The sequence below is a fragment of the Phymastichus coffea genome, unplaced genomic scaffold, assembly GCF_024137745.1.
Source record: "Phymastichus coffea isolate CEN01 unplaced genomic scaffold, Cenicafe_Pcof_1.1 PCOF00018, whole genome shotgun sequence".
NCBI lineage: Eukaryota > Metazoa > Arthropoda > Insecta > Hymenoptera > Eulophidae > Phymastichus > Phymastichus coffea.
Window position 1 is genome coordinate 4,638,427 of NW_026706829.1, and position 26,876 is coordinate 4,665,302.

General features: G+C 40.2%; 1 protein-coding gene across 2 annotated transcripts in view; it reads right to left on the bottom strand.

Annotated features, from left to right (window-relative positions):
* Positions 1 to 1,742: 1,742 nt before the first annotated feature.
* LOC131675251 (target of rapamycin complex subunit lst8) overlaps positions 1,743 to 26,876 on the bottom strand; it is a 383,875-nt gene continuing 358,741 nt past the window's right edge. The window contains exons 6-7 of one of the 2 annotated variants that reach the window (XM_058954158.1): positions 2,295 to 2,437; positions 1,743 to 2,231 (exon numbers count right to left, since the gene is read on the bottom strand). In XM_058954158.1, the coding sequence (XP_058810141.1) occupies positions 2,107 to 2,231; positions 2,295 to 2,437 (268 nt within the window). In that variant the 3' untranslated portion in view covers positions 1,743 to 2,106. Of the gene's footprint in view, positions 2,232 to 2,294; positions 2,438 to 20,781; positions 21,018 to 26,876 lie in introns of those variants that run through there. The other variant, XR_009303023.1, reaches the window with a different exon arrangement.

Genomic DNA, 26,876 nt, shown 5'->3' on the forward strand with positions numbered 1-26,876 from the left:
TAAACTATCTTTGAATATAGACAAGACATCGTACATGGAATTTGGAAATTATCATGACAGTACGCCAATAAATCTGAAAATTGAAATCTTAGGACATCCAATACACCGAGTCGAAAACATAAAATATCTTGGAGTTACTTTTGACAGTAATATGAAATGGGATTTACATCTACAAATCCTATACCAAAAAACAAAATATCTAACTTTTGTCCTATATAAGCTATCAAAAATAATGAATACTAGTACATTAAAAATGATCTATTACGCACTCTTTCACAGCATAATGACCTATGGAATTATAGCATGGGGAGGAGCGTACACAGGTCGAATTAAAGTAATACAAAACTTACAAAACAAATTACTAAAAATAATCTATAAAAACCAATTTGTGACACATGAATACCCACTTAACTTAGATCAATGCTTTTCGTTGGAATCTCTACTATTCCACTATGATACTTTTAAGGACAAATATATTGGAAAAGAAAGAAAAAGAAGATTCGCCTCAATCCAACACCCAAAAAGAACACTAACTATCAGCATAAAAAACAGTTATGTAAGAGCAATTATGTTATACAATAAACTACCTAATGACTTAAAAACAATTAGCAACACGACAACAAGGAAAAACAAACTTAAAAAATGGATCAAAGGAAACCCAATATGGCAAATAGATTAAACTGCAAAAATATAAAACAATTAATTGATCTCTATGGTACTCTGTATCCGACATCGGAAGTCCATGAGGATGCAGTAGACCATAACAAATTAATACTAGATATTAGAACATTTATTTGTGCAAATAACAATTGCAATTTATCTCATATAAGATCACACAAAAGAATCACTCAGTATAACTATGAAAAAATGCTGAAAGGATCAACACAAGACATCAACAGGATCACAAAGCTAGCTAACAGCCTCTTGAATAATATGAAAACAACGACAGCTACACAAATTAACAGAATAAAATTTACCAAGTCCACACTCGAAGAACATAACATAAACAGTAATAACAAAATGTCTATAGAAACAGTTTTCGATGCTATTGATGAGATGGCATATGAAAATAACTATAGAGCACTGTCAAGAAAACCGATGCCAGCCCCTGGAAAACTGATAGAACAACCAAATTGTATCAGAATGACCTATGGAGACATAAACTATCTAGGCAACAATAAAGCCCTGTTAAACTTTGACAGAAGTATTCAAGGAACACAAATTTTCAGGAACTCAGCATCACCTCTAAAATATCAACCTCAATACCTAGACATTGTAGTTGTCGATGACATAGTGTTCACCTCAACTTGCAAATGTGTCTCGACCAAACAACACAAAGAAATTTTTCCACACTATAGAGAAACTTGCGCAATAGGACTAACATGTCCAGCAAGATTAACAAGCACAGAACGTGTCATCTACAGAAGAACCAAGAATGCAACACCAGGATATTTCACTACAGCTAGACAGATGCTAAACAGAACATGGGATTAGAACAACAAATTAGGAATATCTTTATACAAATTATTAATTAGTTTTAAGTATTAGTTTTAGTTTATTAAACATGCCAGACCAGCGTACAGGAAGAAATTCCTCTGCTGGATTACATGTAATGTAATGTATTTGTATATCATTAATTATTATTAATGTATATTTACTCTGGACATAAATAAATAAATAAATAAATACTTGTGTTATTATTAATTAAATAACCAACTCATAACACTCTTTATAATGTGGTGTATTGCAATATTTAACGAAATCGTATTGAATTTAAATAAGTATGAAATTATCTTTTATGAAAGATTTTTGAACTAAACATTATTTATTGTGTCGATATATATGTTAGATTTTTTATATATAAATAAAAACTTCTGTTGACGAATATTCAGTAGTTTAAGTATAATGTATATTAAATTTGTAATTTTTAATATAATTGACAAATGAAGTTGTATTATTCATTACTAAATTAGGAGCGAAGTTAGCAGATGAGTGATTTATCACTAACGTATCTATAGCCAAAGTTGAGATATATATATCCTATTCTTCTATACACACATTTATATATATATGTGTGTGTTTGTGTTTGAATTCCAGATAAATTGATTATAAATCGCAAAGTAATTCATCTTTGAATGCCAGCGCAGACACAACCTTTTGATGGCCCTGATATTCTCGTTTCAAATTCCCAGATGTTATATTCCATAATCTAGCATAACCATCAGACGAACCTAGTTAAAAATAGAAACCTATTAATTCATGGAAAGACAGATAATTCATAATATCAGACGAACCTGTGAATAAATATTGCGAATCAGCACTAAAAGCTACATCCCAAACCCATCGCTTAGTGTCATGTTGAAGAATTTTGATTTCTGAAAAGTCGGTTGTTCTCCAAATTTTAGCACATTGATCAGCTGAAGTAGTTACCAAAAGTCTGAAAAAATATATCTTTATCTAATTATCTTATACAAAATGTAATTGAAAATATATAAGTAATATTACAGTAAAGAACATCAATGAATGTAAAAATAGAAATATCACGTGATCAGGATACAAGAAAATATCCTTGTATAGAAATGAATACAAATTATATGATTGAAATAGAGTATTATATTTATAGAAACTGTAACGGGGTATGATGGTTGGTGGGCTACGCCGTGTACGGGTTTGCAGGTATGCCTTGTTGCATGTATGCGGAGAAACACGAGTTGCGCGAGCGTTGCCGTGTCATCACACGACGGTGTACGCTTATCAGCGCACTGTATGCTTTTTGAGGAATCACAAACAATTACGGGCAATCACAAACAATTTCTTTGCGTCGATCTTTGTACCACGACCTTACCTTTGCCTCCGAGCGAAGTCCCCGTTGGTTGCTGCCTTTACTTTTGTTAGGCAACTTTAAGTTTGCTCGGTATTGCTAACTTCCGCTAACTAAAAGTGTAAGAGAAAGCACGAAGGTGTACGACGGTAGTGAGTGTACGAAGTGCGGGAATGGGCGCTCTTCAAGGGTCAGTCAATGAATAGGTTAGTTTATGTTTGTTACGTTAACAACTTTTATTAATGCGGTGCTAGATTATAAAGTAAGGCCTGTGCAACGGAAGCTAAATATAGTGCATGGTGGCCATGAGCGCCACCATCTTGTCTGCTGCCTCGTTCACGCAACGAACGTTCGCCTACGCTAGATTCGCGATACGCGCGCGATTACCTCTACTCGCTTTATGATCTCACGTAAAATCAACCGCCGATTTAACTTTTAACACGCGAACATATTGCGGGAAGCTGGTCAGCTTACCTAGTAGATTTTGCTCTCATTCGCGCGCGATTCTCAGGTTATCATCGGTCGCTAGTGTAGTCGGCTATTCCTGGGGGCGGATCGATCCACTGGAGTCCTTTCTTTCTCTCTTAGTTTTTCTTCTCTGACTCTCGTTTTTGTGTAGCTCGCTCAAGAATTCGGCGTCCATCTCGCGTTGTCTTGAACAAGTGTCTTTCAGCTAACCAAAAACTGGCAAGGTGTATACATTCGAGAGTTCTCTCTTCGAATCACTTCACTCCTACTCCCTCTCTCTCCTTGTGCGCGGCGCGCGCCCTGCCTGTATGCCTGGTAGGTACTGCCCCTCGCGGGCAGTTATTCTGATGAGACGAGCACGCGGACGTAACGTTCATCGTTACAACCCCCTTCCAGTCTGGACCAGTAGGGTTTCGAACCGACCCAGTCATTCGCGCTCTTACGTCAAGACAGGATAAGAATTAATACAGTGAGGAGTCGATTATTTTTAACCATTTTATTGAAGATATAAGAGTGAGGGCAGAACCCCTTAAGGTTTTTCCTCGACCTGGAAGCCGGCCGCGTCTTCTCCTTCTTCTACATCGAGACTGGGGCGACCACTAGTCTCCCATTCCAGACTCTCAGCGCCTATCGGCGGGTGTTGCCGAGCGCGTGGGGACCTTGTTATGCGAGTAAATCTGGGGTAATGGTTACTTGGGTTGGTGCACATGCCGGGATCGCCCCCGCAGGTGGCCCTGGTAACGTCGAGATATCCTCACGGACTACCCCCACTGATTTAGAAGTGACCTGTTTTTTCTCGTTTCCGACCTTGTCAATTTGCACGGACGATGAGCCCCCGTGGACTCGCACCCGTGCCTACTCCTCCTTCTTTTAGGCTTCACCAACGAGGTGCAGAGCTGCCCGGATCAGCACGTTAACGGTGGGACCCGCTTGTTCGAATTGTTTGACCGTGATTTTTATCTTGTAATACTCCTAGACATTAATAGGAGAATTTTGCTCCTAAGTATCAAAGGTGGGCGCCTTCTCGACCTCCCAGGGTCTTTGTCGCTAGGAATGGTCCTTTTCATCGGTCTCCCAGGGCCTCCGTTCGAAGGGCGTCATGCACTAGTGATTGGTATTTTCGGGGGTTGTCCTCCTCTTTTCCTTAGAACGGATGGTGGTGAACATAGCGAATAATGCGAGTACGCTCCCACTTGGACGGTTTGGATATTCTTGCAAGGTCGCTCGCGTGGATGCTTCGCAACTCCAATCGCCGGAGTTGGAGTTATTACCTCGTTGCGTGTCCTCAGGGTTTCGTCCGGGTCATTAGATGGAACTACGTTGGGTGGATCGATGCGTAGGCAGCGTGGTCGATTCCAGTTCGTCACGTGACTCTATAGAGATGCGTCCTTCTCACTCTCGACGCGATTGCTCTCACTGGGCGACGATTCGCTCGCTAGAGGTGGGTCGCTCGTTACCTTTGCTCCATCGATGGTCGGGAGGGGGTCATCCTGTAGCACTCGTGTCATGTCGGTGTCTTCTATTGGTATGTCATCATGACTATAATATGGTTTGGGGCATATACCAATTCCTTAATTTCCTCCTGTTGGTTGGTGAGGCGGTAGGAGTTAACTCCGAGTACTTTAACGATCACGTAAGGGCCTACGAACTTGGGTGCTAATTTCACGGATATGCCTTGGGTCGCGCTGGACAGGACTCGTTTTCTTTTTCATACCTAGTCTCCTTCCTTGAATTCTTAGGCCCTTCGTTTAGCGTTAAAATACCTCACCTGGAGTAATGATACATTTAAGACTATCTCAAATTAATCATGCCGCTTGCGCTGCGTATAGGAACACATTCTATCAATCGTGTGAACAAATTGATGAAAACGAGTACATACAATGCCCGGTCTTTCATCAACCCGCGTGGGAGCTGCTGTTCGACCTTACGCTGCTGGCATACTTGGCACTTCCTGACATACTTCTTGATGTCGTTATACATACCTAGTCAATAGTAAGATCGGGCGATACGAGCCAATGTTTTCTTCCGGCCTAAATGACTTGCTGTTTCCGCATCGCTCAAATAGAAACCCCTCACGGTTTTCAGGTAGCACAGCCAACTTCCAGGCATCCTCATCTTCGTGGTGGTCACTAAGAGGTCGTCTGACATACATAACCTTGCCGCCGACTTTCCAATCAGAGTACTGCTCTAGATTGGCGGTGACATTTTGGAATTGATTTCCATACCAAGCGCCACCCCCTTCTTCGATCGGTCTATGGCACTAGTCGCAGCCTCCGTGGGCTTGAATGCGTGCAACACCGCGTCAAGCACGACATTGTCAGCTCCTTTCCGATACTCGATCTCAAAAGTATGGTTTTGGCGCTGTAACGTTCATCGAGCTAATCGATCCGCTGGATTCTTCAGGTTATAAAACCATTTCAAGCTGCTATGGTCCGTCATGATCTTGAATGGATAAGTTTCTATATAGGGGCAGAACTTCCGTAGGGTCCATACGATCGTCAAGCATTCGCGTTCCATGGCTAAGTAGTTTTGCTCAGCGAGGTTAAGAACCCTACTAACGTATTTGATAACCCAGTCGTCGTTATTCACTTTCTGGACTAGGACGGCTCCGATTCATGTAACGCTAGATTCCGTCTCCATCGTATATCGTCCTTCAGGTTCCGGAAGCCCGAGGCACGGTGCGGAGATCATGAGTGCATTAATTCTTGTGGAGGCTTGTTCCTAGTCTGGTCCCCACGTATACTTGCGTCCCTTTCCTGTAAGATTAGTCAACGGCTGAGCATATGGCGAAGTTCCCTAAGAAGCGACGGTACCACGAGGTAGCCTCTAGGTGTGGAACGTTTCCTAGTAGAGGGTACTCCACGATAGAACGGACCTTTTCAAGATCTGGTCTGATTTCATCTCGGTTGATCAGTAATCCCAGCTACTTAGCTTCTGCTTTGCAGAAGACGCTTTTATCTCGATCAATCGAGAATCCAATTTGGCTCAGCCTGTCTAAGACGCTGCAAATGGTCCTCGAATCTTGACGATACTACGATGATTTTCATCTTTTATCTTTATCCAGTATTTGTTCAAATAAACTTAAAAATATATTTACGTAATGACAATTAATTCGTTGATAGTGTCTAAATCAACTCACTGTCATAATTACAGAATTACATTTTTAACTAATCGAAAGAATTATATTGCTTGTTGCCAAGATATAATGACTACAAAAATGCACTAAAATTTTTCTACTATTACAATCAGTCTAAAAGGTGTAGGTGACCGATTTTTTTTTTAACTTTTTGGGATTACTGTCTATATAATAAAGAACTTTTATATAAATTTTGAGGTAATTACAGCAGTTATCTAAAAAATTAAGGTTAATTAAAATATTTTAAAAAGTAAAAAAAATCATATCTCAACAACTGTTAATGCTATCGATACTGGAAATGTTTTAAAAGATGCGTAAATTAATGAACTATAAAAGTAAATTACAAAAGTGCATTTTTATATATTTTTTTAAAGTTATTACATTTTTCCTTAAACAAATGTTTTTATCTTAAAAAGTAAGTTTTTTTTTGAAAATTTTTGCACCACTAGATTTCTTGTCAATTTTCCTATAAAATTCAACATTCAAATTGATCGATCATTCATTAGATACGATGTAGAGAGCAATGAACGTGAGCGCTTCTCTTTAGTACAGCGCGTCCGGCTAGACCGATTGACGCTATGGCCGGCTAGACGCTCACTATCTGCCTAGATTTTAATGAACAGTGTTTAATACATATTTAACAGTTATCTCTATTCAGGTTACTGTTGAAATATTTTATATTCATAAAATGTCCCACATATTTTTCTTTTGCATTAGAAAAATATTAATTCGATTAGAGCGCATCGATTTCCAGTTTTACACTTCCTCTCTACGATCAACAGGCTGGAGACTGATGCATGTATGTTGCGACCACATGAAAAGTGTTAATCTTTCACTGTCTTTTATTTTTTTATGTTTTACGGAGAAAATATTTTAACATTTTCCATTTGTTATTAAATCTTTTTATACCACAGTGTAAATTACAAAATCTGAAGAGTATGAACGTTCTTCAATTGGATTTTTACGCTATTGTAACGTCGGTTGACGAGACAATTCTCAGGCGCACTTTTTGGTCTATCCTTTCGGACAATAACCGGGACGTGCGTTGCCACTATCGCGGAAAATTCTCTTTTCGGCGACGGAGGATCGAAACTTTACCATACCACACGCTTGGCAATATAGTAATGCTTCGCGTTATTTTACCACACTCTTGGCAATAAAATAACGTAAAGGGAGCCTATCTAATATGCACTCGACCACACGCTTGGCAATCGAGTGTAACTATCTAAAAAAAAGAAAAACCGTACGCGAAACTAGGAAAGGAAAGAATAAGGAAAGAAATGAACTAAAAATTAGAGAAAAATTAATCGAAAGAAGTTAGAGTTTAAGTTTTTTATTTAAATTCTTTTACTCACTTTTTATACTTGTTTTCCTACACATACGGAGATCCTTTTTATAAAATATTAGACTGAACGGGCTGAACAGACTGAACGAACTGGAAAAAACTTGAACTAAACGAATTGAACGAATTCGAAAAAATTGCACGAACCGAGCGAATTGGAGAAACTAGAAAAATCTGAACGAACTGGAAAAAACAACTGCCTAATTTTCTTAAAGAGCTTCCTTTTATGCTTTTCGCAAGAGACTCCCACTCTAAAATCCTTGTCATTTTTGGGCAGGAAGAACTCAAATTTTCTTGATTTAATTGTTTGTAAAATTTGAGGAGTGTCTCAAGCGTAAACGAAATTCGAACCCTAATTGGCCGGGGGCGAAGTGTGCTGGAGTTGCCTCATTCAAGTGTTTTGGGTCCTCTTCACACAGATGGTCCTCTATGTACTATTTGCATCTTTAATTATATAAACTAATTTTATCTAAATGCAATTATGTGTGTGGTACTCTAATTTTACAGAAATATTATTTAATCTATAATAAAACTAAAGTACAGAACAAAAGTTAAGGATTATATTTATCTGAAAACAAACAAGACTTTAATAGTCTTAACACTTAATTAATTACCAAAAAGCCCTAAGAAATACTAAAATATCAGAGTCAATTATAATGAATATAGCCATTAACTTTCGTTCAAGCCGTTCTTAAATTTTCTAACGCAAAGTTGAGTGTATTCAACGATTAAACACATAAAATTCGCAGTAAAAATCTTAATGAATATATAATGAATTATTTCTATATTTCTATATTTATATTTATATATAAAATTAAAACTATCCGAGCAATAAACAAAAACTATTAATCAAAAATAGTCCTTGTTAATTACTTGAATACTACTTGCAATATATAAGTCTCGCATATTTTTAAGACATCTGCAAACAAATGCGCTTCCCTTAATTTAAAAGAAATTAATAAAATTGAGAATAAATTATTTAAAATAAAATAACGGTATTGTGAGTAGGATGCACATGTGCGCTGTAGATTTCTATTTTCCAAAGATGTTCGCAATCTGGCTACTCCGGATGGCGCGGTCGTAAACTCGCTCTGATTATTATGATGCATTTCCAAATATCCGAAAATTACCAGATACGCGAGACGAAAACTGCTGTTCACGGAAAAAATTTTCTTTACTCAGCTGTACGTAATTTTTCATCCTAATTTATGAGCTAAGTGTGTGACCTATTTTTTCTTGGCCTTTTTTTTGTCAAGCCGCCGTTACACTATCCTTTTTAATTAGTGGAATAAATGCATCAGCAGTTATAGTACCCTTCAATATTTTGGTCCCCACAAAATACTTCATCAACATGTTTTATATTTCTTTGTGTTTTTTGTTTCTGCACAACACGAAACTCGTATAAGATAAAGTATATATTATCTAATCATGTAACTCTCTGACTGATGTAATAATACACTTTAAATGCTAGCTCTTCTAGCTTATCACTAGTTAAACTTTTCACTGTTCCTTGAGTTCCATCGCATGGGCTTTTTCCATGACGACTTACAAGAAAGTGTCGCTGTGCTAGTATTGAAAACTTTTTGAAATGATGTGCCAAATTCAAAAAGTTATATTTATTCTGGTACTGTGCTGCAGCTCTCTATCGGATACGTAAATAATTTTATTTACTTACATAATATAACTGCATGTACATTTGTTCAGGCCACTCGACCTGCATTTTCCAATTTTCACTTCAACATCGTTTTTTTTAGCTAACTTCTTTTCGTTCAAACTAAGGAGTCCATAGTAAACCATTTGTGACGTCATAGCTTTACAAATATTAAGTATAAATGACTAGTCTCATCTTCTATCTCTCGCATGGACGCCAACAATAAGTTGAATCCTGTTTCTCGATAACCCGCAACGCTATTGTTGATTATACTTGTTGAATATTTTAAACTTTAACTAGCAACCAGAATCAGATATCCTCTGACGTCACAAAGTCACTCAGAACTTATCTAAAAACCGACTAGACAGCGACTCATTATGAGCTATCTTTGTTTCTTTTTCCAAAATTTGACATAGTGGAAAAGAACTCTCTATGCGCTCTGAGCAAGAGTACAGAGACTGGTGCGTACGGTCATTCTTTCAGTTAACTTTAGCAGTTCAGCCATCTTCAGATAACTCTGAAACTCTCCAGCCTCCTCTCCAATAAGGAATAGTGATCGCCTGTGATTACCTGTGTCTGCTACTAAGCCTAGAAAGTTTTTTGAGGCTTTTCCGGTGGCTTTTCCTGAGTCTTGTTAGAGTGATCACCTATGACCATCCGTGTCTGCTGCTAAGCCAATAGAGTTTCCTGAAATTTTTCTGGTAAGATCGTCTAGAACTACCAGTATCTGCTGCCAAACCAAGAGTTTCCTGAAGTTTTCCCAGTGGGTTTTCCAGAGGCTTTTCTGTGGACAAAAACATCAGTAATCAGTGAGAACGTTATTCAATTGTATTAATTCAATCTCACCTTGACTCAACTATCCAAGATCTATTTTTCATTTTTACCAATGCTCAATCTAGTGACGATGAACTTACTCCAGGCAGTTTGATTATGAAGAATATTATAATCTAAATTTCTAGATATGATAACTAAATGATTCTAGTACTATTTTACCAGGTTGTACTAGATAGTTAATTCTAATAATATTTAAACTTTTCTATAAACGCAAAATGGATATATTGTCACTTGCTAATGATTTCTAGTGATGGGCTTGAATCTCGTTTTGGATAATAGAGCTGTAATTATCTAGGATATCTAACATTACTATTACTTCAAGATCTTTTAACTTATATATTGCAGAACGTATGAAATCATTTTGACTCTTGGCAAAAAAATTACGTATTCCGAAATCTTTTGTGAATTTTTTTTAACTGCTCAACATAATCTTGTATAGTTAATTTAACAGAAATCAATTGATATTTTTTATTAACAATAGTCCATTGTTTATAGTCATTATATGTGGTGGAAGCGTTTAAAAACTTCGAAAAGTCATTGCTTTATTTATTAAAACCAGGGCAGTTGAAACAATTGTCGTATCAACACGCTTCGTTGGGATTATCGCGTAAAATTATCTTGAAAATCTCTATATAGGTCTTTGTTGAAAATATCAAAGTATGTGAGCGTCTCGACTTCGGTCGCATCTGCGCCTGCACGCCGCTTTCACGAGCGGGCTGACTCTAGGTCTCCACACTGCTTCTGAGCTTTAGTTAGTTGTAAGCGTTCGCACGTGTTCTTAGGCGCTCCCTCAATAAAATTCATTTTTTGGCGAATCCTTTGTCTTCTTTATTTGCTCTGCCCAACTCATTATTCCGTCAGGTTATGGGCCCAGCACGCTTCCACTGTGCAAAATTATTAGTGCAACTGCACGTGTACCGCGTGCCAAGCTGAAGATGGAGGATCAAAACGGCAGCCGTGGTACAGACCTTTCCAAAGGCAAAACAAGCATAACATCAGGTGAGCGGTTTTTCTAATGATCGCGAAAATCGTGTTGAATTTTATTCGGGAGTGTCGACATTACTCGCGCGCCTAAAAATGAATTTCCTGAAAAGCCGGGCGAGTGACGTCATGCAACAGGCCTCGACCTGTTGCTTTGTGAATATTTTAAAATGGCGGAAAGCGCACACTGGTGCTCACGCGTATAAACAAATATGGCCAAGCCGGCTGAGCCGAGAAGAACTGCGCGCGCACGCGACAAATTGTACGCGCACTTGACGAGTTGCGCGCGCACACAGTTAAAAAAAACGCATCGAAGGGTTCTAAAAATGATCGGCGCACACCGCTGGAGAAGCGTACAAAGGCGTTCGTAAAAACTTTGAACCTTTTTCTTTTGGCAAATGGCGCTGAAACATATATGTATATGTAGGCATGTAGGATTATGCGCGTGCGCGTAAACATTTGAATACACAACTAATTAAACCTTGACTTTCAACAGAGAACAAAATAAGAGTGGCAAAGGAGCGGTTAATCAACCACTACAAAATTGATGAAATCAATCCCACGGAAGGAGTGTACATCATGCGTGGCAATGGCGAGACAGAACTCTGTCTGGCGTTTTCTGGTAGACACATCATTTTGATTGGTGAGTGTCACTTGGTAATGTCATGACATTTTTGGCGACAGTGCACTGGCATCAGCTTGAGGGCTTGATGTTCTTAGCGGATTGGTGCTTACTCCTCGGACTAGCACAAAGAGCATAGTTATGAGGGTCTTTATCGTTATCAGTCACCTTGTATCCTTGTGCTGATACGATAATAGACTAAGAACAATGTTGGATGCTTGACTTGTGTCCAGGCTTGCTGAAAACATTGCTCGTTACAAACGGAATACTTGTGTCGGTAATCCGTTTAGTAACAGCAAAACCTCTAACTCTAGGCGCGGATAATAAATAAATATTGTATTAATTGCCCTCTTCTTTCAGATCCAGGCGTTCTCGATCCTGTTCTACAAGGTTGGCTGTTAGCCTAAGTTGAAAACGAGGGTATCATGATACGGAAGAAACAGCTGGTGCCTACCCCTCCGGTAGCCCAGTTCTCTCCCAGATCAACTGCACTCAAGGCGCTGGCGACCTCGGAAACTTGCCAGAAGAGTGTCGAAGAATTGAAGGCGGATATGAGTAACTTAAGGAAGGCGCAAGACATAACAAACTCCATACTCGAAAAGATGTTGGCTAAATCATAGATGTTAGGCGAGAAATCAAGCACATCTGGCGAAAACGAACTGGCGAACGATCCTTCGCAACACATTGATGACGTGGAAGAGGCGAATCCGAGTACAGTACATACTGAAGAATTCTCGGGAAAACCCAAACCAAAAGTGATAGAGGAGGTTAAATTGCCTGGCGACAAAAGAGTGAAGTTCGCAGAAATGTTTCCAGCCCTGCAAATCTCTCGCAAAGACACATTGGATCTCGATAACACCTCGGACTTGGAGGAGGACTGGGACTCAGCTTCAGGATTCAGGAAGAAGTAGACTGAGGAGACTCTGGCTGATGGAGAAGCAGAGGCAAGCAATGGCGGGGATGACAAAACTGGTGCCCCAAGTCTACTTCTGAAGCGCGGCTTCGGTCCTTCGGCCGCTTCAACCCCTCATCAGGTAAAACCTTTAAGTCCTATGGCGAAAAACTCATGCAAGGATCAAGCGAGTAACATTAAAAATATTAAAGATATAACCAAACTCATTATTAGTGAAGTCAGGTAACAATTAACACTAGACGTCTCAGAAAATGTTAGTTTAATGAACGAAAGTGTAGGTAACTCAAATAGTAAAATAAATATTGAATTTACTAACACGTAACAGAATTCTAACGCGAATATATTTAGAAAATTCTTGCTAACCAAAAAGATGAATTACGACACATATGAGGCGTATTTGTTCTCAGAATTAAAATCAAGAAAATTATTTTATGTCTTTTAAACAAATTGGACAATTCTTTAGTAGAAATTCCAAGTTAAATATAATCCACACAGAAATTCGAATCACCTATAAGAAAGAAATTATAAATCTCATGTATATCAAGTTCTTTGAAAATTAATACGGATATGGTGCGTGAATATTGAATAAATAAAGGATATGGATTTAATTTTTATTATAATTTTATCAAGTATAATTAGGCTCGTATTTGTCCGGCATAAAACCCCTAGTCATAAGTAGGGAAAAGCCATCTAAATATGAGCAAATACAATCGACAAATGTACAAAGAGTTATGCTACTTATTTATAATTAATAGATTTCTATATAATAAAGTGCGACAATTTAGCGGCGATAAAGTGTATACAGATCGAAGGAGCAGTAGGGTTGAGACATTTAAGCGAGGTACGTTATCACTTCGTTAAAGAGTGCGCAAAACGGAAAAGGGTCATTATTGAATGGGTTTCTTCTAAACAACAATTAGCTGACATTTTTACCAAACCCTTATCCTTTGACATACATAAACATTTAACTTGTGAGATATTTAATATAGCTTAATCTGTTACAGACGTTGAAAAACAAAGATACTTGGGCGATGACTTTGATCAGCTGAATCAAAACCAACAACCTCATGATAGCAAAAAACTGCCAGAAGATTATGAATACGATGAAAGAGGATGCCATTTTATTGTAAACGGCGACAATCATACATACAGGGTGATTCAAAAACATATGTAACTAATAATTCCATTCGATTCGTCTCAAAAAATTAATTTAGAATTGTGTTCTTAGTTTTTCAATTAAATAATTAGGTAATTAGATAATTAGCTTCAAAGATCGGCCAATCAGCGCACAGCTTTAGAAGAACGGGCGCTTAGTGGCGAGCGCGGAGCAGTGAGGGGGGGCCAGCGGCGCGCGCCGCCGCTGATTGCAAGCGGTGCTCAACCCAATCGTGCAACACGGAGCTCCCATGTCTAACTACTGATATACGTATTCATTGATTGAACGCGTATCAATAAAAAGAACGGTTCAATACCGATTGACTAATAACAATGATGTACGTGAAAGCTTTTGTGTTTATTTTGCGAAATAGGTTATTTAGTATTCGTAGTCGTCGAATTCAAACTCGCTGTCTTACTTAAGAATTATGTTCATTTAATGCTGAAAATCGTTGTGATCGGTTACTACATCATTGCTTTTTTTTGCTTTTGAGAAAATTGAGATCAATAGGTAGAGGCGTACAGTGTGTTTCCAATTAGCTTGGTTATACTTTTTTTTAAGATTAAGAAATAAAATAATAATAAATAAATACTGACAACCCTCGGTTGAAAATTTCCATGAGGGCAATTCACTCCTGATGTGTCATCACACTTGGAACAAAGTCTCAATTCGCGTGTGCGAGACGATTTACACTAGTCACACACAGGAAATCCATTCTAAAATTTCTCACGCGTGCGAATCGTATCACATCTGAATTGGAGACTACGGGTGAGACTCTAATAGAGCCTATAATAGAAGGAGCTTTAAATCTCCGAGAAAAAACGCATTTTGGCAAGTAGGCGGCTCGTAAACAAAAATACTGTAGCTACGATGGCTTGTAGCAACTCGGCGCCTCAAATCAGGTAAGTAAAATTTGAATTTCAGTAATGATCATTAGTCATGAAATTATTTCCAGCACATAATAATTATAAAGAAAATATCGCAATGCTGAAGACTAGATCTACAATACATTGCGCATTTCTGAAATATTATTATCAATCTGACGAGCAAGCTACAATTATCAAAATAATTAGGATTATTGTAGAACGCATTAGAACTTTAAGTCGTAGTCTGGGAAGCGAAACGCTTTTCATAAAGTGCGTAAATGTGTGTACATCAATTTTTCCAAGTTGAATTAAGAATTATAAATAATAAAAAAATGAAAATTATAAAAGTCGTCGCCACTTTTCGGTGAAAAGAAATTCCAAAAACAAATTTCCATAATTTTTTTAAAAATCAATCTCTCGTTGCCCTGTTCCGTATGGTAACTTCATCGTTTAAAAAACCGACATACGACAGAAGATCCGTAATGATTCAAAGGTGCCAGGCTGCTCGGAGAGAGTAGTGGATGTGGCGAAGGTGCGGATTTTGAGAAGAATAAACGAAACGGGGGATGAGGCTGGGGGGCATCAGGACAGACAAACGCAGTGCGACCTAAGAAATTAGACGGACGGTGGGAGGGATTCGTCCAAATAAGACGGACGAGAGGAAGGCAAGGTGTAAAAAGGCGGACGAGCGGAGGGCAGAGTATAAAAAGAGGGACGAGCGGAGGGCTGGGTGGAATAAAACGGACGAGCGGAGGGCAGCGTCTAAAAGGGCAGCCGAGCAGAGGGCTACGTCATAAAGGGTAGACGAGCTGGGGGCTGGGCGGAATAGGGCGGACCAGCGGAAGTCAAGGTGAAATGAGACGGACGAGATGGGCGCTACGTCGAAATGTAACGGACGAGCGGAGGCTATGTCGGAAAGGGCAAACGAGCTGTGGGCTTGATGAAATAGGGCAGACGAGCGGAGGGCAGTGTAAAAGGAGACGGACGGGTCGGGGGTCCGTGTGAAACAAGGCGAAGACGCGAAGGGCTGCGTCTAAAAGGGCTTGCGAGCCGTGGGCTACGTCGAAATTAGACGGACGGCGAGGGGGAGACGTCGAAATAAGACGGACGGGCAGAGGGCTGAGTGAAATAGGGCACACGAGCGGAGGGCTATGTTAAAATAGGACAGACGAGCGGAGGGCTGCGTTTAATAGAGCAAACGAGCAGAAGGCTGCGTCGAAATTAGACGGACGGTGAAAGGGAGACATCGGAATACGACGGACGGGCGGAGGACTGTGTAAAATAAGACGGACGCACGCAGGGCTGCGTCTAAAAGGGCAGACGAGCAGAGGGCTGCTTCGAAATTAGACAGACGGTGGGAGGGTTTCGTCGAAATAAGACGGACGGGCAGAGGGCAGCGTCATGAAAGGCAGCCGAGCAGAGGGCTACGTCATAAAGGGTAGACGAGCTGGGGGCTGGGCGGAATAGGGCGGACCAGCGGAAGTCAAGGTGAAATGAGACGGACGAGATGGGCGCTACGTCGAAATGTAACGGACGAGCGGAGGCTATGTCGGAAAGGGCAAACGAGCTGTGGGCTTGATGAAATAGGGCAGACGAGCGGAGGGCAGTGTAAAAGGAGACGGACGGGTCGGGGGTCCGTGTGAAACAAGGCGAACGCGCGAAGGGCTGCGTCTAAAAGGGCTTGCGAGCCGTGGGCTACGTCGAAATTAGACGGACGGCGAGAGGGAGACGTTGAAATAAGACGGACGGGCAGAGGGCTGAGTGAAATAGGGCACACGAGCGGAGGGCTGTGTGAAATAGGACGGACGAGCAGATATCTGCATCCTCAAGGGCAGACGAGCAGAGCGCTATGTCAAAAAGGGCAGGCGAGTAGAGATCTAGGTCACAATATGACGAACGAGTGGAGGGCTGCGTCCGAGAGAGCAGACGATAAGAGGGCTATGTTAAAACAAGACTGATGAGCTGAGGGCTGGGTAAAATAAGACGGACGAACGCAGGGCAGTGTAAAATGGGGAAGACGGGCGGAGGGCTGCGTCATAAAGGGCAGACGAGCAGAAGGCTGCGTCGAAATTAGACGGACGGTGGGAGGGATTCGTCAAAATAAGACGGACGAGCGGAGGGCAAGGTGTAATAAGACGGACGGGCGGAGGACTGTGTAAAATAAGACGGACGCACGCAGGGCTGCGTCTAAAAGGGCAGACGAGCAGAGGGCTGCTTCGAAATTAGACAGACGGTGGGAGGGTTTCGTCGAAATAAGACGGACGGGCAGAGGGCAGCGTCATGAAAGGCAGCCGAGCAGAGGGCTACGTCATAAAGGGTAGACGAGCTGGGGGCTGGGCGGAATAGGGCGGACCAGCGGAAGTCAAGGTGAAATGAGACGGACGAGATGGGCGCTACGTCGAAATGTAACGGACGAGCGGAGGCTATGTCGGAAAGGGCAAACGAGCTGTGGGCTTGATGAAATAGGGCAGACGAGCGGAGGGCAGTGTAAAAGGAGACGGACGGGTCGGGGGTCCGTGTGAAACAAGGCGAAGACGCGAAGGGCTGCGTCTAAAAGGGCTTGCGAGCCGTGGGCTACGTCGAAATTAGACGGACGGCGAGGGGGAGACGTCGAAATAAGACGGACGGGCAGAGGGCTGAGTGAAATAGGGCACACGAGCGGAGGGCTATGTTAAAATAGGACAGACGAGCGGAGGGCTGCGTTTAATAGAGCAAACGAGCAGAAGGCTGCGTCGAAATTAGACGGACGGTGAAAGGGAGACATCGGAATACGACGGACGGGCAGAGGGCAGCGTCATGATAGGTAGACGAGCAGAGGGCTACGTCATAAAGGGTAGACGAGCTGGGGGCTGGGCGGAATAGGGCGGACGAGCGGACGAGCGGACGAGGCCATTCTAACTTGGAAAAAGAGTTAGTCGAAGCAGAGTCTCAAAAAATAGGGCGGAGCAGGCTTAGTTTAAGAAGATGGGAAGGTAGAGCAACGACTCGTAAGAAAAAGCGGTCAACCTCAGGGCGGTCTCAGAAGTGTGTCAGATATATAGAGATTTGTGTGAAGGGCAGATGTGCTCAGTGCTGCTTGATAGAAGAGTCAGAGTCAAACATGGACTTTGGTAGAAAGGCAAAGGAGCATAGTGTGGCCTGGTTTAGCCGTAGAAGACGTGAAGATAGTATTGAAAAGACAAAAGCAACGGGCGGAACAGGTAATGCAACAGATCAAAGATAAGCTGTGGTATAAGTGTTAATGATCAAGAGTTAGACGTAGTCTATGTTTTGGGAAATGTGGGAAAGGATGGACGAGAGCGGAAAAAAAGGTAGAATAACGATAACGGTCTCACCACCCTACGTTTATTTAACCTTTCGTCAGTTGACATTCTGTCACCTCACCGACAATTATTTGTCTTGATTCCAGTTTTAGAAGTTGAACGAGTAAATTATCACTCTTCTTTTTAATTATTTATCTAATTACCTCAATTCTAGAAAAAATTTTTCATAAGTCCACTTATCCATAACTGTTTGTGATAAACTCAGTGGTGTATGAAAATTTAAATAATTGAGGCCCGTATTGAGAACAACCAAAACAGCTAAGGGAGATGATTGAAAAAACAGATTTATATAACAAATCATCTTTATTTACACAGACTATAACGTTTTATCGAATTATTCGAATTTCATCTACTATTAGGCTGACTAGTTTTTAGTAAAACCTTAGTAGAAAAGAAAAAATATAAAAAACATGTCAATTCATATCTCCCAATCCGGATCGTTGCCAACGTCGTCATCATCTTCATCGATACTATCATTAGCCTCACCGTCTTCGCTGCCATCATTTTCACCATCGTTGTTCATATCATCATCATCATCATCTTCTCCATTTTCATCATTGCCATCAGCATCAACATCATCACCATTCTCGTCCTCCTCCTCAACAACATCATCATCACCATTACCACCATCATCACTATTACCACCATCATCACCATTACCACCATAATCACCATCCAAGCATTGTTCGAAGTGCCCCACCTGTTGCTGAATACACAAAATAGCTCTACGTCTTATGTGATGTGTAACTGCATGTATTTTTTCGGGTTCTAGATGCTGGGCGTGATGTTGAATTCTTCGTATCATGTCATTTGGATCATTGAGGCCGCCATTGTGGTAAACTGCTTCTTTGGATGTCTCCCAGTAAAAGTAGTCCAATGGGTTTAAATCAGGAGATCTTGCTGGCCACCGTACTCGACCATTATTGCCTATCCAATGACCGCCATATACCTTGAAGAATTAAAATATTTTATAAGTGATTTTAATATACCTGCGTAAAATTTGTTATGAAACCAATAATTTTTCTAGCCGACAGTTGTACATGCAGGTGCAAGTACAGACATATACATATTTGCTTTCTAGCGCTGTACTGTGAATGCACTCTCACATGCTCCCCGAAGTATACTAATGAAGCCGTGTTGGTTTTAAAACTTCTGTAGACTGAAGTAGTACGAGTAATCAAAATACTGGCAGCATACGTAGAGATTAAAAAATTTTATATTTAAAGTAGAGTTGAAATAAAAGGGAAAGAGGAGGAGAGCGGATTTTAATTGAGATTTGAGAATCTTTGAGCGACGGAAATAAAACTCGTCAAGTATGATACAAAGTAGAAAATTTTCATAAGGCTATCTATGCTAGAACGACTTATATATTTGTTATAAAGAATAATATAAAAGTAATTAAATTTCCTTTCAAGTCAGAGCAATATTCCCTTCAGCAAATAATTGGCATAAAGCCACGACAAAATTATCCTACATGAAATTTCAGAGCGTTAAGACTTTCATTAGGAGAAATTGCGTAATACAATTTTTGGTAAGGAAGGGTAAAGCAGGCAGAATAAGTGAATAAACAGTTGTAGAAAAGAAATGCTTTATTCGAGAGAAAGCCTTTGGCGTCCGCGTCACGGAAGAGACTAGAACGAATTGAGCGGCAACGCCGCTAGTCGCCAAGAGAGAGCGAGACGTGTAGTCACGCACATGCGCAGAGCAAAATAGGTGAGATGCTTTTACATATTTCCAACAACAATGTGTGACGGTGTAGGCTGGTCATGGCCTGCACCGTATGCTTGCTTCCCCCTCCATCCTAGGCAAAGGCGCACGGCTGGCATCGGACGCACGTTATTTTACGTGTCTGATGCCTGCCTTTATTCTTTCTAGTATTGCAGCTAGAAGAGAGAGGGAGAAAAGGCAAGCAGCGAGCAAGCGAAAGGGAAGATATGTCAAGAGTAAGAGAGAGAGAGAGAGAAAGAAATTATATGTAGTTCGGTGAGGCTTGGCGCGCGGCCGTGTGCCGCGTGCCGTCGATTAGGAGGACAGTGGTGGGGAAGGCGTGAGAAGCCGACTCGCACGCACTCGTTACTAGATCGGCGCACGCGAGAGAGATCGGCCGCACTGGGTGGAATTATCATCTTCTTTGCCTCGAACCCGAGAAAGAGTGTGAGAGCCGTGACAACGAGAACTGGGCTACGTCTCGCGATAGCCACCTCACCTGCAGCCCACCTGCCAAGCAGCCATCACCCTTTTGGTCAGGTTTAGTTTTCTCTCCTCTCTTTTCTCTCTCTATTTCCCTCGGCATTGTCTCGCGGTTTGTGTGCGGCGCCAGGCTCTCACGAGCCGGCGCAACGTATCTTTGTCACTTAATTTAGTTTGAGTCGTTTAATGAGGTGACATGGCGCTAACGTGCCGGTCATCTCATTTAGTGTAAGTTTTGCGTATTATTAATGATAAGTAGTTTTGTATTCTCGTCGGCACTCGAGGTAGTGCGTTTGTAATAAACGGTCGATTAACGAAGTCGAGTGTGTGAAATCATTAAGTCTACACCTTCTCTTTCCTGCTTTGCTAGGAGCAATACACTGCCTCCCTTACCCTCCCCTTAAATAATTCGGTAATAGTAGCGAAATTGTTGGCATTGAAGGCCCACGCTATTACAAATGTATACTATAATAATTACCTGATCAAGATAATTCCTAACATTCACAGCAGTATGTGTTGGTGCACCGTCATGCATGAAAATAAGATTTTCTTGCAGTTCTTCTGGTACACCATCAAGCAATCCTGGAAGTATATCCTGCAGGAACTCAAGGTAATTTTCAGCGTTTAGTGGGTTTGGAAGTTGTGCCGGACCAATAACTTGATTACCAATCAAGCCTGTCCACATATTGACTGAAAACCGATTTTGAAATCGATCTGGAAATAATGAACAAAATTTATAAATTTTCCAGTTTATAGCACATTTTGATAGATGTTTGGCGACACAAGACGTCTCCTATCCACGTATATGTCGTATTGTGTTTTTTGAGACAACGTGAGCGAAGCGAGTCATACCGTACAAAGAATTGCAGTTTGATAATTTAACCATATTATTTACAAAAAGTAATATTTATGTTAATATTTTGATCTTTTATGATTGCATTTGTTCTGTTTCATTTTTTCTCTTCTACGTGCCCACAATCTTAAGGCTATTAAAGGAAAATTGGACTGAAAAATACGTGAGGAATTGTATACATTCGTACTACGAAATAAAGTATCAGTGCATGATAATTTTTAAAAACGGCGAATGAACATCTCGCTTCACAAAAAATTATTGCTCTTAAATAGTCTTTCGCACTTATAGATGCATATACGAACTACATTTTCTTCGTGATTTAGATTAATACTCATAATAATGTATGAACTGTGAATCAGTTTTGACTTTATCGTCCCATTGTTTAAATGTGTGTGGCGGACGTGCTTTATCTATTGATCTACTTGGTTAAAACTTTCAGTTTTTCCTCAGCATCAATAAAATAATTTAGTTCAACTGTCGCGCGGCTGCCGCTTAACTGCCGCGCCGAATTTCGATTTTTATGGCGCGCCCGCAATAAATGAAAATTGCTTTGCGCTCTCGCTAATCCCTTGTTGTTAGCGACAAAACACGTCTCATCACCCTGCTTTCCCGTTGGTCCTTAGCTACCCTTTTCACGGACTTCGTGGGTGGGACTTACCTTCCCCCGATGCCCAAGGGAAGCGTCTTCGCTGAGGTATGACGAGTGAATCGTCACTCACGCTAGAACTGCCGACACGCTTACATCTCTACTCTCTGCGAGATGCGCGGTCTTTGCGTAGACTAAGTCTCTATTATTAAGTATTTGTAGTAGTTAGTCTAATTTTAATAAAACATCAAGTTTTCCTTTACACTTAAATCATCGCTATATTTATTTAATATATTCACCCACCAAACGGACCTCCATGTGGATAAACTGAAAAAACAATTAGAACGAACTAAATAACGTTTTCATTAATAATTGTTTATAGACCTATAAATACAAATTTTATTTCGATAGAGAAAAATTTTTTTGCCAATCGCTAGAGATCGTAGACTGTTTTTTTTTATAAATCATAACTAACGCACCCAATGACAAATTCACGGCCGGATCCCGGTACGGAGACCTCGTATTCCAAAATAAACTGCTGATCCGATTAAAATTTCCCTATGTATGTGCGTATATTATTGGAAGAAAGTTTATTTTCCTACTATCGTGCGCAAAGTTCGATTTTGCGCACGCGTAGCCGTGCGCAAAGGTCCTCATTCCCGCACGCTGGCCGAGCGTGCGGGAATGACAGCCGCGCCTGCGCGGCGCGCGGCGCTGTCATTTTTGAAAAGGGCCCTCTGTTGTTTGTCAAAATATTTACGCTGCGCTGCCTGATCAGTGTTTTGAAAACCATCGTGAAAACCATTGTGAAAACGTGTTTTGCTATTGCTTTGCATTTATTTTGCTAAGTAGCTATTTTCTGAGTGAAAAGTGTAGTCATGGATTCCAGACACAGTGATTCCGACAACGACAGTGATTTTGTGCCGCCTGAATTAATTGCAGCTGCCAAAGAAATTAACTTGCGATCATTGCCAGATGCTTCCAAACACAAATATACAGCAGTATACGAGGTGTGATCAAAAAGTAAGGTGAATTTTGAAATTTAGCGGGCTACGTCCGTTCGATCTTCGACTTTTTTATTTGGTTATGTCGGTACACTCGTCTAGAACATACGTTCCAAATTTCAGCTTTGTAGTATGTTTGGTTTGTGTGTGAGAGGCATCAAGGTTAGAAGTGTTTTGCATGCTCCACGATTTGCTGCTGTCTAAAAACATGGATCAAAGAGTTTGCATTAAATTTTATGTGAAAAATGGAATCAAATGTTCCAAAACACTTGAAATGCTGAAAGTGGCATACGGTGAGTCTACTTTAAGCCAAAAAAATGTTTACAAGTGGTATAAACTCTTCCAAGAAGGCCGAGAAGACACCGACGACGAACCTCGTTCTGGACGCCCCAGCACATCAACAACTGATGAGAATGTTGAAGAAGTGAAGAAAATAGTGTTGGGAAATCGTCGAATTACCATTAGAGAAATTGCTGATGATATTGGCATCTCATTTGGTTCGTGCCAATCAATTTTGACGAGTGTTTTAGACATGAGACGTGTGTCAGCGAAGTTTGTTCCGAAATTGCTCAATTTCCACCAAAAGAAACGTCGCATGAGCATCGCCCAAGAGCTACTGAATGACGTCAACGATGATCCAGATTTACTCAACAGGGTTATAACAGGTGACGAAACGGGTATACGGTTATGACGTCGAGACTAAGACTCAATCGTCCCAGTGGAGGCATTCTGGATCACCAAGACCAAAAAAAGCACGCCAAGTTCGATCAAATGTAAAGGTTTTGCTTACAGTTTTCTTTGACTGTAGGGGCGTGGTGCATCATGAGTTCTTGCCACAGGGTAGAACAGTAAATAAGGAATATTACCTGCGAGTTATGCGCAATTTGCGCGAAGCAATCCGCCAGAAACGTCCGAATTTGTGGAAAAATAAAAATTGGCTTTTGCACCATGATAACGCCCCTGCTCACACATCGTTGCTTGTGCGCGAATTTTTGGCTAAAACCAACACAGTAACGATGCCACAGGCACGGTATTCCCCAGATCTGGCCCCCTGTGACTTCTTCTTGTTCCCAAAACTGAAGAGGCCCATGAAAGGACGGCGTTTTGCCACGATTGAGGAGATAAAGACGGCATCGAAGGATGAACTAAACAAGATCACAAAAAATGATTTTTTGAAATGCTTTGAGGATTGGAAAAAGCGTTGGCACAAGTGCATTATATCCGAGGGGGATTACTTTGAAGGAGATAAAATAAAAATTGATGAATAATAAATATTTTTTGAGAAAAATAAAAATTCACCTTACTTTTTGATCACACCTCGTATAATGAATTCAAAAAATGGAGAAGCACAAAAAATGCAAGATCATTTGCTGAATCAGTATTATTAGTGTACTTCAATGAATTACACAGCCACACAAAGAAAAAAAAGTGACAAAACCCACAGACCAGACCATGCAGACTTTATGTTTTTGGGGTCGCTGAGTCCGAATCCGGGGTCAGTTTTGCCCCACCACGTCACAGTCAAGGGCAAATGAAGGTCAAATTTGCAAAAATGGAGAAAATCAATTTTCTCCAGTCTATATATACGTTTTTGGGTTCGCTGAATTCAAATCTGGGGTGACTTTTGTCCCACCCCCGCGGGGTCAAGGGCAAATGAAGGTCAAATTTGCAAAAATGGAGAAAATCAATTTTCTCCAGTCTATATATACGTTTTTGGGGTCGCTGAATTCAAATCTGGGGTTACTTTTGTCACACCACCTTGGTAGTGTAGTATTCATCAAAAACAAACAGAAAGTCATGCCATCTAATTTTTTCTGCTATACCTTACGCGTTTCTCATCGAATGAACGGTGCAAGGGTTTTCTTTTACGTTTTTTTGCCGTTTTACAATCTCTTTTCAACATCCAACAGTAGTCAGCCAACATGCATGTATCCCATCTTCCTTGATAACGCTTTTCCATCACTTTCACATCTTGATGGAAACGTTCACCTTGTTCTTCACTATAATCACCACAGTTTTCAGGGAAACTATCCAAATGATTGTGTAGAAAATGTAATTTGTAATTCATGAGACAACCCATCACCCTAAAGCTCTCCACCATTTGAGATACAATTTCTTTGTAATTGGGGCTTCTACGATTACCCAAAAAGTTTGCGGTAACGTCCTTGAAGCTAAGCCATGCAGTTTGTTCGATGCTGGTCATGGAACTAATAAACTTATCATCAGCCATCATTTTTCTAATCTCTGGACCATCAAAGATACCTTCTTTTAATTTCGCATCCGATTTACTTGGAAATTTGCTTTCCAAGTACTTGAAGCTCTGAGCATCTTTATCTAAAGCCTTGACGAATTGTTTCATGATACCAAGTTTTATGTGCAATGGTGGAATGAGAACTTTTTTAGGGTCAACCAATAGGGTAGCTTTAACGTTGTGTTCTCCAACAGTTAGAGATTTTCTCTCAGGCCATTTATGATCAGTATAGTGCTTTGCTCGATCTCGACTATCCCATAAGCACAAGAAACATGGCGTCTTCGTAAAACCAGACTGCTGTCCTAACAATATTCCTGAAACTTTCAAATCACCACAAATACGCCATTGATCCTTGTCATATTTAATTTTTTGCAGTATAATTTTGAGATTACCGTATGTTTCCTTCATTGTGGTGGAGTGCGCTATAGGAACTGAGGCATAATAGTTGCTATTGTGCAGTAATACAGCTTTCAAACTTCTGTTTGATGAATCTATGAACAATCTCCATTCTTCGTCTTTATACACATTAGGTTTAATTTCATTCATTAAACCTTTTACGTCTTTACAATATACTATTTTATCACCATCACGATTCATATCTTCAAAGTATGGTTCGAAACTTTTGCTTCTTTTTCTGTAAAAAGATACTCTAGTAGAACTTGCCAACTGATTCATGCCTTTCAAAGCTGAAGCTAAATGTTCTGCTCCATCTTTAGGTAAGTTAAGCTCTCTAACTAGGTCGTTTAGTTTATCTTGAGACCATAACTTTACGCTTTTGTCTTTCTGGCCCGCTGGAAGGAAAATATCATCATCTTCATCATCATCATCAGTTTTCCATCAATATCACTTTCATAGGATTCATCTTCCAAATCATCACCTACATCATTGGTAGCATTGCCATTACTGTCATCACTTATGTCGTCACAATCTTCGTCATTATGATCTCCATCATTCGTATCCGATTCAATGGATAACTTCTCAAGCACATAAAGCTCTTCATTGGTACTCGATTTTTCAACAGCTTTTTTTACAGAAGTGACTTTAGCGTAATTCACTTTTGTTTTTGATTTACTATTCAATCCTGAAACTTCAGTATTGCAGAAGTAGCAATCTTCGCTTCCATCTGGTTGATACCATTCCATTGGGCTAATAAATATGACATCATCACGTTTTTTTGTCTTTTCCCATTTACAAAGCATTTTACGACATCGTTCGCAGATGCTACCTGGAGTCCACTCTTTTATAATATCATCCGTCTCTAATTGAAAACATGATTTGTGAATTTTTCTGAGGCTTCCATTAAAATCACGACGAAATTTTTTAGGAGTATATACTCCACAGACGAAACAAAAAAGATCACGATTTTTTTGGACCCCAAAAACATAAAGTCTGCATGGTCTGGTCTGTGGGTTTTGCCACTTTTTTTTTGTGTGGCTGTGTTATCATTGAAATATGTTTCATCTACGCTGTGGTCTAAATATTCAATGTTGAAGACTACAATAAAGACTTTCGACAAAATTGATATTAGCTCGTACGCACAGCTGATAGGTTTTTTGAAAAAACAAAGTGCTGGATATATTCCGAAGAAATCACGAGTTTTCACATCAGATGTTTCAAAGTTTCTCAATGAAGCACCAGATGTCCTATATTTAGTTATGAAGGTATGTATATGTAATTAAATAGTTTGTCAACGATAGTTGTTAATGAAAAAAAAATAAAATTAATTTGAATTTAAATTATTTTACAGGCAGTACTCGTTGTAGGAATTTCCGTGGCTTGTCGAAGAGATGAATTGACAAATGTTTGTATGGCAGACGTGGAAGATCATGGTACGTTTTTCCATGTGACATTGCCAAAAACAAAAACCAAGATTGTGAGA